This window comes from Amphibalanus amphitrite, unplaced genomic scaffold (genome assembly GCF_019059575.1).
Source record: "Amphibalanus amphitrite isolate SeventyFive unplaced genomic scaffold, NRLGWU_Aamphi_draft 000882F_arrow, whole genome shotgun sequence".
Lineage (NCBI taxonomy): Eukaryota > Metazoa > Arthropoda > Thecostraca > Balanomorpha > Balanidae > Amphibalanus > Amphibalanus amphitrite.
In genome coordinates, this window is record NW_024882376.1 from 131,077 (window position 1) to 144,887 (window position 13,811).

General features: G+C 52.2%; 1 protein-coding gene across 3 annotated transcripts in view; it reads left to right on the forward strand.

The window, feature by feature from the left end:
• Positions 1 to 13,811, forward strand: part of LOC122367618 (aryl hydrocarbon receptor-like) — a 95,784-nt gene that overhangs the window by 54,137 nt on the left and 27,836 nt on the right. For all 3 annotated transcript variants that reach the window (XM_043340889.1, XM_043340891.1, XM_043340890.1), the window contains exons 3-4: positions 9,554 to 9,657; positions 10,483 to 10,572. In XM_043340889.1, the coding sequence (XP_043196824.1) occupies positions 9,554 to 9,657; positions 10,483 to 10,572 (194 nt within the window). The remainder of the gene's footprint in view (positions 1 to 9,553; positions 9,658 to 10,482; positions 10,573 to 13,811) is intronic.

The following is a 13,811-nucleotide window of genomic DNA, read 5'->3' on the forward strand; positions in this document are numbered from 1 at the left end:
GTCTGGTTGAAGCAGCTCCTGAGCCTTTCCGTGCGATGGACCACTTTACTTGCAATGGAGGCTTGCAGGATTCGGTTTCGCCTGGGCAAGACATTTGATTGGGCAGTTTGCGGTGCATGGATGTCTTAGCGGCTGTAGATGTTTGAGTTGACGAGCCGTTGAGGTTTTCCGTATGTCATGGAGCGTAATGTGGTTGTCGAGCCAGAATGCTGGGCGAAGCTGCTTAGGCATGAGTAAAATGGCCAAAGTGGGAATATTGTGGTCTCTTCATGAATTGTCTTCGTGACTCTCAGCCAGACTTGAATATCAGGCATGAAATTGACTGATACGTTGCGAGTCTTAGCAGTAACTGCTGAGATTTTCCGTAATGCTGAGCAGTGATGCTGAGCAAAGCATTAGCTTGACACAAGCTTCAGCCGAGGCTGTTTCTGCTCTCTGTCATCGTGGTCCTTGCCGCATCTTTGCTCTTCATCCTACACAAGAACAGGCCCCCTCCACCGAACTCATGTTTTCTACTTCCTCCTCGAGCTCAGCTCGACCCGGTTGCCCTTCCCCCGAGCCGAGGTGCTGCTCCGCCGAGGTCGGGCCACTCCCGTCCCTCCTGCGAGGTCAGTCGTGCTGCTCGGCCGGCGGTCGAGGAGCCGAGTCCGCCCGCCGCGCCGGCGGCCTCCAGTTCCCGGTACGCGCAGTGCGGTGGCCAAATTGGCGCCGACACTGCCGTCCCGGCATTAACGACGCCATGCAGTTTACAGGGCCCGTAATGACCGGTCGTCATAACCGCTCCTCGCCGCCGGTCTGCAGCCGCGCCGGGATGGCCGCGCCGCGGCGAGCAGCGGCGCGGCAGCGGCGGCGGCCGGCCCTGTTGTTAGCACAGGAGAGCTGATTTAGGACGGGCGGCCGGTCGCTCCCACGGCAACCGTCGCCTCCGATACGCCACGGCGGCCATTAGCTGGGTATGCGTAACCCGGGAGGCGGCGTGTGGCGCGCGGCGGCGATTGTGATTTAGTGGCGGCGATCACGGCGCAGCCTGCGGCGCTCTGCGGAACTTGGCAGCCGCTCGGCCGGCGCCCGCCGGGCTCTCCCAAAGAATGTGGCCCGCGGCGCTACCCGGCGCCTTTGTCCGCGCCCGGGTCGGTGCAAGGAGCAGGCGGACAATTTGCATTTTGCAGAGGGCGTTTTCCGAACTGGTCTTGTTGGGGTTCGAGTGGGCCGAGGTATGTGAAATGCTTCGCTTTTGAAATTCAAACAAAGTCGTCTAGTGCAAGGAATTTGCGCCAAAAGCCATCGACAGTAAATTTTGCAGTGCAGAGTTAAGATGTAAACAAACATAGCAGGTTTATAAAAGCTGTTCCCACAATTTGAACTGTGTAATAGGCATCACTATCGTTTCTGCTGAAGTGAACTCCTATATAATACCCGCGAAACTTGTAGGTAGGTATGATGCATCGTTAGTTGGAGCTGCCAGTGAGTCGCTTCATCAGCTACTTGGTTAAATACAGGCCGCAAAACGTTCCCACCCATTTCGACTCAACAATTGCAGGCGCCCAGACTCCCACCTCCCATAGGTGGAAATTCATTACTATTCATTCATTTTCTGTTTAACCGTTACTTAACAGCACCTTAAGTGATCATTATTTTAAGGGCGTTCATAAAAGTCTGAAGCATGCTATTCAAAATGCACCTGTAAATATGCCACAAGTCTGATAGCAAAAAAGTTACTATTTTACGAAGCCACCGAGGTTCCATTGTCACATCCCGCGGAAATGCATGTACGATTTACAAGATCGTTCTACCAGATTTATGCGTCCAGAGCTTCATATTTTCTTCACATTCGTCGCACATCAGACAAAGTAACATCAGTTGACAGCTCCCTCAGAAGCCAGTCGTACTCTGTGAAATATCGCCGGGATCGCGCAGTCATTTCGCATGTCGCTGACGCTTCATGCCGACCGCAATGCAAAGTGATTTGCGCGAAACGGCGCGCGGACACGCCACTCGGGAGGTGTGGTGCGGCGCGCACAGCCGCCCACTTTGCGGGCACGCACTGACGTGATGTGGGTCCCGCTAACGCGTCGTCATCGGGCCACGCTGTCATGGGCGCCGCGCGCGACCGAGAGTGGCCACAGGGGCGGCTGCAGCCGCTCCACGCACCGCGCGAAATGGCACGGCGGCACGGAAATGTTTATTGCGAGAATAAATTTAGGTAATGGTAAATGTAGTTGCCCCGGAGTACGGATAATGTGATAATGGGACGTGCGTATGATAAGGAGACCATGCTCAGATCTCTTTGACACGCAATGTATGGTAAGTGAGACTTTATGTTAGCTTCCGGCACAAGTAACTGTTTAAGCAGTTATAACTAGTTGCGATTTCTATAACAGAAGGAAACTCTTACTTATGATACTGCATCGATTAAGTGCCAATCAAACAGAAAAGAAACGTTATCATCCACATATGCAGGTCCCTAAATATCGGCACCTCCCCCTCCCTAATCCCTACAGAGATGGTAAAGCCATGCCTCGCCGTTCTGTTTGTAAGCCACTGACAGGTTTGTGAGCCCCCGACCCCGGATAGCCGGAGGCGGAGTCCGGGGCCGGCTGTTTGCTCCTCATTATTTCAGGCGCGGGTGTCGCCACCGTCCGCCGCAGCTCTGTCCAAACAAAGCCGAGTCCACACCGTCTCTGTGGACTCGCGGCTCTGCTTTATCGTTCGCCCCGGACCGCGCCGCGGCTGCGGTGTTTTCCAAGCGAACACCGTCCGTTTTCGCCGCTGAAGCGCTGTTCTACACAGCTCGGCAATAAAACCCGATTCACAGTGGATTTAACGGGTTGTCGGCCGTTCATTGCAGGAACGCCGGGTAATAAAGCACACGCGTCTCGCCGCAAACCGTGCGCACGAAACGCGCGTCGTCGACAATCTATATACGTCGGGGAAACCCAGGGGAAACGAGGTAAAATGAAACTGTCCCACTACCGACGGTACCTACGTGGTTTCTTGATGTCACATTCGTTGATTGTACTTCGGCCTCGACTGCAAGCGCGGAAAGATTATCATAACACGCATCTGAACTTCATTACGTTGTTATATTGCCTGTCCCAGTTGCAGATGTGTTATTTCGAAGCCTCACAGCTTCATTAACTTTCGGCCTGAACGTATCAACTCAATTACTATTATAAATTGCGTTTCCGTATTACCTTTGACCGCAAGATAGCATCATTATTCATTCCAGTGCCCCACATGTCTGAGAGCATAAGTAAATTAAAGTCGTAAACAAGAAAAATGTACACGCAAGTTTCTGCTTAGTAATGCTCATAGTGCCCATCCACCATTTAATAACGAAACTATCTACTATCTCCCAGTCGTGTCATTGCTTCAGCACGTGCAGCATTCGCCGTAATGCCGGCCAAATTCTGAGAGCTCTCACATCCTCCCGCGCTCGTGTCTCGCTCCAAAGGTCGGCTGCATGTCTGTGGTCTCCCCGATCCCCGGTGCCACCATCGGGAGCCGTCCCTGGGTCCCGATTATGGCGATTAATCCACGGATTACGCCGCGTGCCTCTGTCGGTGTCTCGCCACCAGAGGAAGGGGCGCAGAGTGACGGCGAGGGGCGAGCGGCGGTCAGCGGGCTCACTCAGCGGTGCAGCGGACACCACGGGAGATCAAAGGCACCGCGGGGCGCACAGTGGCGCGCGCCTCTGCGTCCTGTCGCGTGGGGGGGATTAAAGACACCGCGAGTGGGGGGGGAGGCACGTTCGCTTGTCACTCGCAGTGTCTCCAAGAGGGGATCAATGACGCCGCAGTGGCAGTGGCACGCGCCGTTGTCTCAGCGAGTGACATGAGAGAGTAAAAGACAGGTAGAGGGATGTCTGGGATTCATACAGCGCGTCAATGAATCGGTCAGCCTCAATGAGCTCAGAAGCACGCCCAGAGCCAGGGGCAGCTGGTACGGCTCAGTGCCCGCATCAAGACGGCTTGAATTTAAAATACGATTTAATTTCCCGGGACTGTATCAAAAGTATCAAAACGGTATAATTATGCATGGTAGTAGCCATCTGCTTCCGATAAAAAACTGTTCCAGTTCAACCCAAAAAAGAAAGTGGCTCATCGCGCGAGGCTCAAAGCACCATCTGGTGACCGGGGCTTGGTGCCTTTTTACCTTCACCTTTTTGCCGTGGGGCGATTTTTCGATGTTGCCCGGTGGGTATGCAAATGTTCTCCCGCCCGGCTTGAGTTTCCTGCTCCGCTCTCCTCTCGAGCCCGATCGCTGGCGGCCACGGGACAAAAACTTCGCCGCTCCTCGAGCCTCGCTTTAAAGAGGTTCGGAACACAGGCTATTGGACCTGAGTGCGATCGGAGTTTTGGTATTGTGAAGTGGCATCATGCGGCTTGTCGACTGTGTTTAGGCGATCGAACCGCTAAGTGAGGATCACAGTCTGAGTTATCGAAAGGCTTTCAATAGCCCCACACTCACCCTTTCTAGATGACTTACTTGCCTATTCCCTCCTTCACTGTTCCCGTCAGCATGTCCTCATTGACACCCTTTCCCCATCAAGTCCCAACTCCTGTCCCGCCCTGTCCCACCCTGTCCCACCGTGTCCCACCGCGTCCCAGCCCCGCCCGGCCCCGGTCGCGCTCCGCTCGGCCCACTGTCCCCCCGGGCAGCGCGCCGTGTAACCCAACCCCGCCACTGCCACCGACGCGGTGTGACCCGACCTTTTTGCCGGCGATTTTTTGTCGCACCTGGCCGGCGGCACCGGCTCAAACCGGAGCCCAGTGTCCGCTCGCCGGCGGACAGAGGCAATTTTCGCGTCATTGTTTTTATCTCTTCAGCTGAGGGGTATTTCGGTGGAGTTGAAGATTCGGCCGGCCGCCTCTGGCCGGGCCGTAGTTACGGATGATTGATAGGTAGGCTGGTCGGACGCAGGCCACAGAGAGAAAAAGCCGACTGCGAAATAGTTGGTTGAGAGGCGGCGGATGCAGAGGACGGGTGACGGGGAGAGTGATGGGTGTGTGTGTGCGGGTCGAGTCAGGGTCATGTCTGATATGTGGGTGACATTGGCGGTGCCGAGCCAGCGATGGGCGATCTCCCGGCGTTAAAAATTAAAGCTCGAGCTCCTGAGTAACAGATCTTAGAACGAGGTTAGTTGGCCACCTGGAAGACGTCGCAAGTGCGACAAGTTCAGACTCAAACGTTCAGGTCATGACGTCTGAAACTTGCAAGCGTTCATCCAGATACGGCTACCCGTGTGCCACTACTAAGCCTCTGACATATTTCTGAAATGTAGCTAAGTACACTTTAGAGCACGCGAGTCCTATCAATACTTTGACGAGAATGATCAAAACTTAATCTTCTCTGGCATGTCGAAATACCGCATACAAGCCATTCCATGCGGTCAGCCTCTTACCAAAACAAGATAAAAGGCGTCAGATAACGTTGTCGATAACTGGGTAAACAAGTTACCTCGAGTTTGGCGCCTTGAACTGGAACTACCGGTCTAAAACCGCCTGAAATAGCCTTGCCATGTCTGACTACTCAACTCGTTCCTCAGTTAATTTGAGTTGCCATGGCAGCATTGGAAACAACACCGGCACCTCCAAACAAACGAGCACATTAATCTCATTCATCAACGGCCTGGGAAATTCGAATTTCTGCCGGTGCGCCCGGCAGCCGTCTACGACAGCACATGTGACGCGTAAACCCGCGCCGGGTACACCTTCGCCGCGCCGCCTTATGCCGCGCTCGCATGTCGGTGCGTCATATATCGCCCCGGGCGCCGGTCCTGTGCTATGGACGGTAATCGAGGCACAGGTATACGGGAGGCCGAGCCGCCGCCGCCAGCGGCATTGTAATTCCTCGGCCAGGTATGGGTGACAAATAGACCAGCTCGGTGCTCACTTTGAGCCATGTGTACACCGTCAACGAATGGCGCCCTTTGTCGCACCTTGAGCGGTCGCACACGGGCCGAAATTTGGGCGGGACCAGGTCGTCAATCACGCAGGGGTGGTATAATACCAAGGGTTATACGGGTAAGTAGAACTACTGCGAGCTAACGCCTCCAACAGAGGCCCCTGCGGCGCCGAATTGGCGCCACTCGAGTGTGGAGCGCGATGGTGCCGCACAGCTCTTACCAATGATGGAGCGAAGTGGCTACTCAAAGCGGAAGACCTCGTTCTCATTTCCACATTAAAAGAAATGATTCCAAGAAACCTGCATGTTCCAATTGCAGTATGCAAATGAATGGGCGCATTGCGGATGGAAAACGTTAGTAACAACCGATGGCAATACCAACAGCAGTGGGCGGTGGCGCCCGCCAAGCGCGACTGGTCGCCGATGGAAAGTGTTTACTGTGGGAACCCGGCGCACCGCACGTTACTGGACTGTGTTGTTAGCTGGCCGCAGACCTGTTCGGGCCTAATGGAAAAACATTCCGGCATTAGACGGTTTATCGGTGGGCGCTGGTTAGCCGGTGAGGGATGGTCTGCCGGAACTAGGCGATGCTGCTATGTTTGGCGGTGTAATGAGCCGTCGGTGTGAAGGTGCATTTGTCACTCTCGCTTCTGCTGCACGACTCATTAGGTAGTTAGCTACTGTTGATAAAAGTATGAAATCACGCTTCGTTTGCGCATATTGTATTTGTATTTTATAATTTATGATTAATCTTAGTTTATGACTCGAAAGAGGAGGCAATGTATTGTTGGCTGCTTTTTACTCATGAAAACAATGCTCACAGAGCAATGCCTCTTATTTCCTCTGTTCTTCACATCAGCTGCATGATTTGGGCTGGTCAAAATAGGCATCAGCTAAATACGGCCTAATAAAACATATTAATCTGTGAGCTTACCTATTTTTATTATTGAGATTGCGTTTCACGCTACCGAAGCATCCTCACATATCTCGAACCCCTCCGGCGCGACCATGCCGTCACGGACTGACACTGGCCGCGCAGCTAATCCTGTTAGCTCAAGACGAGCCCCGCCCCTCCCCGCCCCCCGACCCCAGCGGGGTCATCACAAATGGACCGGTGGCGCCACGACGTACCGGAAAGTAATGAGCGTAATGTGTAATATTTTACATGCGCCGTCAACAGCCGGGTGTGCCTCTCCCGGGGGAGGTCGGCTGACGGTGCGCGCACGACGGGACCGACTTTATTAGCGCGATGGTGACGGACCCACTCCCTCAAAATACCGTCCACCGGGTGGGCCCCCGCGGCGAAATGGGAGGAATGAAATGGGAGATATATTTGGAGGAGGATTTGAACTTTCGATTTGGTTAAATGAAACAAATAGCTTTGTTTTTACTTGAAAACACGGTGAGAAGATATTTACTGAAAGGTGCTTAGATGTGTGTTTCAAGTTTTGCTTTTCACACTCTAGTTAAATACACTTACAATATGTTTACATCTATTATCTATGAGTGATGACGTGGTGTGTTAGTAGAGAGAGGCGGCTCGGAAACTCCTGTTATCATTCTTTAAAATATACTGCATCGTTGGACCTAATTTGAGTGTAATTACCAAAAATTAAGCAATTGAATGGTGTGAAACGTTTTTTTGAGCATGATTATGATTATAATGGAAATCAGATGGATTAGTAACCTTTTGCTCATAACTAATGTAAGCCAAAAACAAATCCAAAATATATTTTCGGTGCTGGACCTTCTTCAGTGGAATGACAAAAAAAAAATTGTCATTCCACTGAAGAAGGTCCAGCACCGAAAATATATTTTGGATTTGTTTTTGGCTTACATTAGTTATGAGCAAAAGGTTACTAATCCATCTGATTTCCATTAAAATTAAGCAAACGGAAATAAACGTCAGCGAGGGTACTTATGTATGATTTACTGTAATGTTTATGGTGAAACACTTGATTACATTGCAAGATAATCTATTATCCATAGCGTCAGTGTCCATACTTAACGAGCTTCGAGTTTGGCCGTAGGTATTTGTATTTTTGGTAAGACAGACTTGTGCCTACTTACTGTGCTGTGAGGAGCTGTCTTATTTCTCATTGTTGAAAACTTATACGCTGGTGCTAGCCGGCAGAAGGCATTTATATTTGATTAATGGCAGGTCCTTAGGGTGAAATACTTGCCGTTTAATTAAGACATTTGTCATATACAGTTGAAGTGGGCTGAACCATTGTCACTCGAACAGTATTCGGTTGAAATTGGCAATCAGTTGCCCACGAAAATAAAGCAACAAACTTTAAGCACACAGTGTATCCCTTCTTTGAGAAGATGCTCAATGGCTCGGTTTCTCGGTTTCTGCTCGGTTTTTCAGTGACGTGCTGAGTCGAATAGCACCTGAAAATATCAAGAAATCATGAAAAATTAGCAATTTAACCAGTTCAGATTAAACATGAAACCACCTTACAGGTCAACTTTACCTGGCGGCCTGGGTTTCCGGCCGGATTCTGTGCCACCAAAGCTACAGGGATCCACGGATAGCATCTGGGGAGGATTGATCAGCTACAATCAAATATTTACCAGCACTTGGCCGCCATCGACCGGGGCCTTATTTGCAGCAATGCATACCCGCCAGTTTCCCCGGAAAACACCGACTCCCACTACCCGCGGGATAAATTATAGGGCGAGAAATTGCCGGGTCGCAGGGGCGCGCGCCGGGGCCGGGACGGGGGACGGGGTCGCTCCCCTGGCTCCGGGGGCCGGGGCGCCCGACTCACCGAGCTGGGGGGGGGGGGGGTCCGCGGGAGGGTGGGGTGGCGGAATCGATGTGAATCCGCCCAGCCCGAGCCCTGTCGGCAGCTGCGACAAAGACAGGTATGATGCCATCGGCCGGTGGCACATTAAACAGAGAGCTGTTTCCGTTCCTGGTATCGGCCCAAGACGCTTAGCGGCGCCAAAGCCGCCCGGGCGGCGCGGCCCGGCGCCCAGCTACTTGGGTAATTATTTCAGCGGCCGGGATTAGACGGGCTCGGACGGCTTCAGCGACGTTACAGTCATAGATGGAATGGATTGGCCGAGCGGTCGGTATAAGCCGGTCGCCGCCACCGGGAAATGAGACCCACCTAAAGCACACAGCTCAACTCCATGCTGCATAAACACCCTGCACGTTGTAATAAATACACAGCAAAGTACTTCACTGGAATTCATTTTCGCTTAGTGTTAAAAACATTAACAAGCAGATATTCCAACATTGTATACACCTAATGATAAGGTGAATATTTTTCCCCACTTTCGGCATGTCTATGCAAATTTGGTGAGAAGGCTAGGCTTAGTAGGTGTAATTTGTCGCACGATAAGAAAACGTCATGAATTATGATACCTTGCATTTATGCAGTCAAACAATATGTTTATTAACATAAGATATGATGTCATCATCATGCCTGGAGCATTTCTTACATCCAGAAATGCCAATAAATTACAACTAACTTTGCATCCTATCCAAAGCGTTGAATCCTAAGATGTACCCACCAGCCAACACCAATCATCATCTCATCACCACTCTTTGTTTCTTTCTGATGCAGCTAGATATTCTGACGATCAACTCGCTCGTGCCGATCACTCCACTGACCAGCCGTCCCTCTTTCCGCAGTGTCTGCGTCTCTGTACAACAAGGAGGACACGATGGAGTCGCAGTATCGGCGGGAAGGCATGCTCGGCTACGACTCGTCTCTGGACGGCGAGGCGTTCCTTCAGGTGGGTACCGTCCTCCGCGGTAGAGAGAGGAATGGGAGAGAGAGAGAGAGAGAGAGAGAGAGAGAGAGAGAGAGAGAGAGAGAGAGAGGGAGGGAGAGAGAGAGAAGGTGAGGGAGAACGAGGTGGGAGAGAGAGGAAAAGGGAGGAGAGTGGGAGAGAGAGGGTGGCAGGGAGGGAGAGAAAGATAGGAGAGAAAGAGAGAGAATCAATAGTCAATGCCCCCATCATCCTCTCCTTCCCACCGGACTTGCACTACTCTCCCATCCCCTTATATCGTCACTGCAAGATGAGACTCTCGCCCGTAGTCTCGCCCCTCCTGTATCCACCATCGTCAGACCCCTGTCCACCACCACCCAGTACCACACCCCCACCACCCACTCCAGCGCTCGGCGGCAGAGCAGGGGCCGATCAGCTGTTCGGCGCTGACCGCCGGCGATGGCGTGCCATGCGAACGTGCCCCTCGGGCCGGTGCCGTTCGCACATTAATTTACCGGTTTCCACATGCGAGAAGTGTCACGCCGGGCTGCGGTCACGCCAGCCGGTGACGTCATCACCCGGCTGGGAGCACCACGAGACTGAGTCAGGCACCGGGCGGAGATGGGAGGAGGGCGATGGTGTGGTGCATGGGAGAGCCAGCTGCTTCTGACAGAAAGACCAGTTGCTAGAAAGACTTTGGTCTTGCTTCCATTTAAATTGGCGCTGAATAGTTCAAGAGGCTCGAGGAGGAAAAATAACTGTACCTATGTATGTACTCTAACCAAAGGATGTCAATCTGGAATGAAAGTAGAAGTGGTCTTTGTCTTACAATGTTCTACGTTCCCGCAGGCACTAAACGGGTTCCTCTTCATCCTCGACTGTGAGGGCGAGGTCTTCTTCTCGACGCACACCATCGAAAACTACCTGGGCTTCCACCAAGTAAGTGCACTCGCTGCCCGTGACATCTCCCGCACTCCCCGTCGTAGTTGCGACATCAATATTTCGATTTCCACGGTAGCTGACGGATCCTGACTTTAAACTAATATACAGTCCCCATGGCCGGCGCTGTCCTCCCCACCCCTCTGCCCGCTCCACCCCTCTGTCCGGCTCCGAAATGTCGATATCGAGCTGGCAGAGGGCCTGATTAGAGGCGCGCCACGCCGGCCGTTCCCAGAGCAATTACACCTGGATTCGAATGGGGACTCATTAGGGACGACCATCCCGATGGAGAAACGCCGGGTCGTCGGGACAGATACAGTGGGACAGGGGGCGCCCGGAGTGGGACAGGGGGCGCCCGGAGTGGGACAGGGGCGTCCCGGAGTGGGACAGGGGGCGTCCTGGATGGGACAGGGGACACCCGGAGTGGGACAGGGGGCGTCCTGGATGGGACAGGGGACACCCGGAGTGGGACAGGGGCGCTGTGGGCTGTAGCAGAGAATGATGCATGACGGCAAAAGGGTTTGGCTAATTATTGAGCATTTTTCGAGAAAGAGAGGAAAATAGTAGATTACCTCTTTAGAAGAGCGAAGGAAGGAGAACGATGGGTTATTTATTTGCGGGGAACTTACATTGTCTCATAGTCTTATGATTAATATGTCATCTGTCAAATGAGATAGTTTGTTACTTTGGACTACATTACAGCTTTCATTTTATTCATTGGCTCCTTGGGGACTTCCAAATTGCCTTAGCGACTACATGCAATTAGAACAAAAATGCCTTTATACTACAGCGACATTCCATGAACTAATTTAGAGCTCCGGAAACCCTGATGGTAGGTCTCGCTCCGTAAAACAAAGACGTCCCCGCCCCGCGATCTGCCGTCGGCGTCGACGGGGTGCCATCTTCGACGGGAGCGCCGGCGGGGCGCTGCGCTCGCGGACATTTTCCCGGCGGCCGGCTCGTCCAATCGGAGGGCGTTCCGCGATCGATCAAACGGGCCGGGATTACGTGGACGAGCCGTCCCCAGCCGCCGCGCCGCCCGTCCCCAGCCGGCAGAGCAGAGACGCTGCAGATGGGTCTTGCTGGTCTCGCCTTGCGATGTGCTGGCTTCTTGCATGAATCGGGATTCGGGATGGGTTACTGGAGGTTTGTCACACAAAAACGCTCGTTCTTCTGTGTTGTTTTCGAGAGCCTGTTCAGCCGCGTGCAGCGTTGATGTTTCGCGGAATTTATTTCCATGTTGTTGTTATCGGTGGATCCCTTTCCTTGTCCACGAGCGGAGCATGACTTTGCCACTAAAAATTATCGTCCACTACAAAAGACGTTTTCCTTCCCGCATGCCTGTTTAGGAGTAGACAAGCATGACTTGAAGCGCACTTTGTTCATCGCCGACCATGTTCCTTCATGACTTCATGTCGCTTACATCGAGATTAGTGGTGCCGGATCCATTCCTTCGACTCATCGAACTCACCGTGAGCCAGTCCGCAGTAAGCCCCTCAGCCATTAGAGCAGCTGCGCTGTGATTGAATTTATATAGACAGGGTCGATGAGCGGTCAGCCGGGGTCAGAGAGGTCAGAGAGGTCACTGGCGGTCACCGGAGGTCAGCTGAGGTCACGGAGTTCAACCTCGGGTGTCTTGTTACATGCAATTAAGTTGATTGCTTTGTTGGCGATAGGATCAGGTCTGTGGGGATTTTTGTCTCTTTCCATCTCCTTCGGTGAAATCGGTACCGAAATCGGTCATAGAAGCTTTCGCTCCGAGCAAGTACGATTCATGTGGTATAGTTGCAAGTACATGGACTCTGCAGTCGCCAAAAATCATCGGTGCCAATATTTTTTTTCCTTATCAATCTAATCTGTATATCAAAACTAGCAAAAAAAATGAATATAATCACGAATAAATTTACTAGAAAATGGTATAATTGGGCAAACTATAAGACAATGTACCAATCGCATAAGACCCATTAATGTCGGCATGAGGTTATGCGAAATCAGAATTGATGGAGTACCAAGACCTGGTGCCATACCGTGGTACTCATGATCGATCATTTCGTGTCATTGTAAAGATTATGGCGGCTTCATGCTAGTCTGCTTGGTTTGCCTGAATATTTCAGCCAGGAATTCCCTTTGGTAAGTGAGTAATGGTGTTGATTTTCAAGAAGACGGCCGATGTGCTCTGGAAAGTCCTCCGTCGATTCTGCTCCAAAGTCGCCTTTCTTGTGCACCAGCTTTTGCATCGATTCATCACCACATACACCTGCGTCTATGTCTCAGTATTTGACTTTCGAGAAATTATGTATCCCACCACCTTCTTGCAACGGATGCTTAGAAGCGGAGAGCAGAGTTTCACTTGAAACCTGCGCGCTGCCCTGAAATTTCCTCGGCCGCCGGGGGGATCGCCGTCGGGGCGTCCCTGCTCGCTCACCCCGTCAATTGCAGGACGCGCCGTGTTCCGCGCAGAGGCGTGATTGGCAGACGGGCACGCCGGTCGGGTTTGGCGAACAGACGCTGTTCTCCGACGATTTACGAGTGTCCAATGAGGGCCCCGGGGCGAGGCGGAGAGACGGGCCGGCCAGGCGCAGCGCATGAAGCCGAGCAGACGTTGGTACCTACTGCGGGGTGGGTCGGGGAAGAGAGCTACGAGGGAGGCGTTATGTCTTCTGGGTCTTGCAGCTATGAGATGAAGCTAGCCAGTACCTGAATAAAAGTGATGTTTTAGTTGAACTTTAGGAAGGAGCATCAGTTGCATAGCCCGATAAACAACACAAATGTTCAGTTCAGTCCACTGTCTGCTTCCACAGCGGTTGGCCGTGGAAGGTCTGCTAAGCTACCCGGGCCCTTCCGGCTTCAATTGAGGATGCTGTTACTGAACGTTGATGAATACGGGCTACCGTTGTTAACTGCTAGTTACCAAGTCATGCATTCATGAGACATGACGGGTGCCGAGCGGTTGGTTAACTAGACGCATGGAAATTGCCAGCGCCACCCCATCATTATTATACAATATGTTTCAATTATTGCATCCAAGCGGCGGCTGAGTCGTGCCGTATGAGCCCATGTTGAGAAGACCAGAGCCATTTACCCACGCGTAAGCGTACTTTTCGGACTTGGCTACCGAAGCGAGCCCCACGTAGAATGTAATTATTTATAATACCAATCATTGCATCTTTCAGCAAATTGCAGACAGATGGCTTCGCAGAAACGTTGTAGTATTTTTGGTGGTATGATTGCATGTCGGC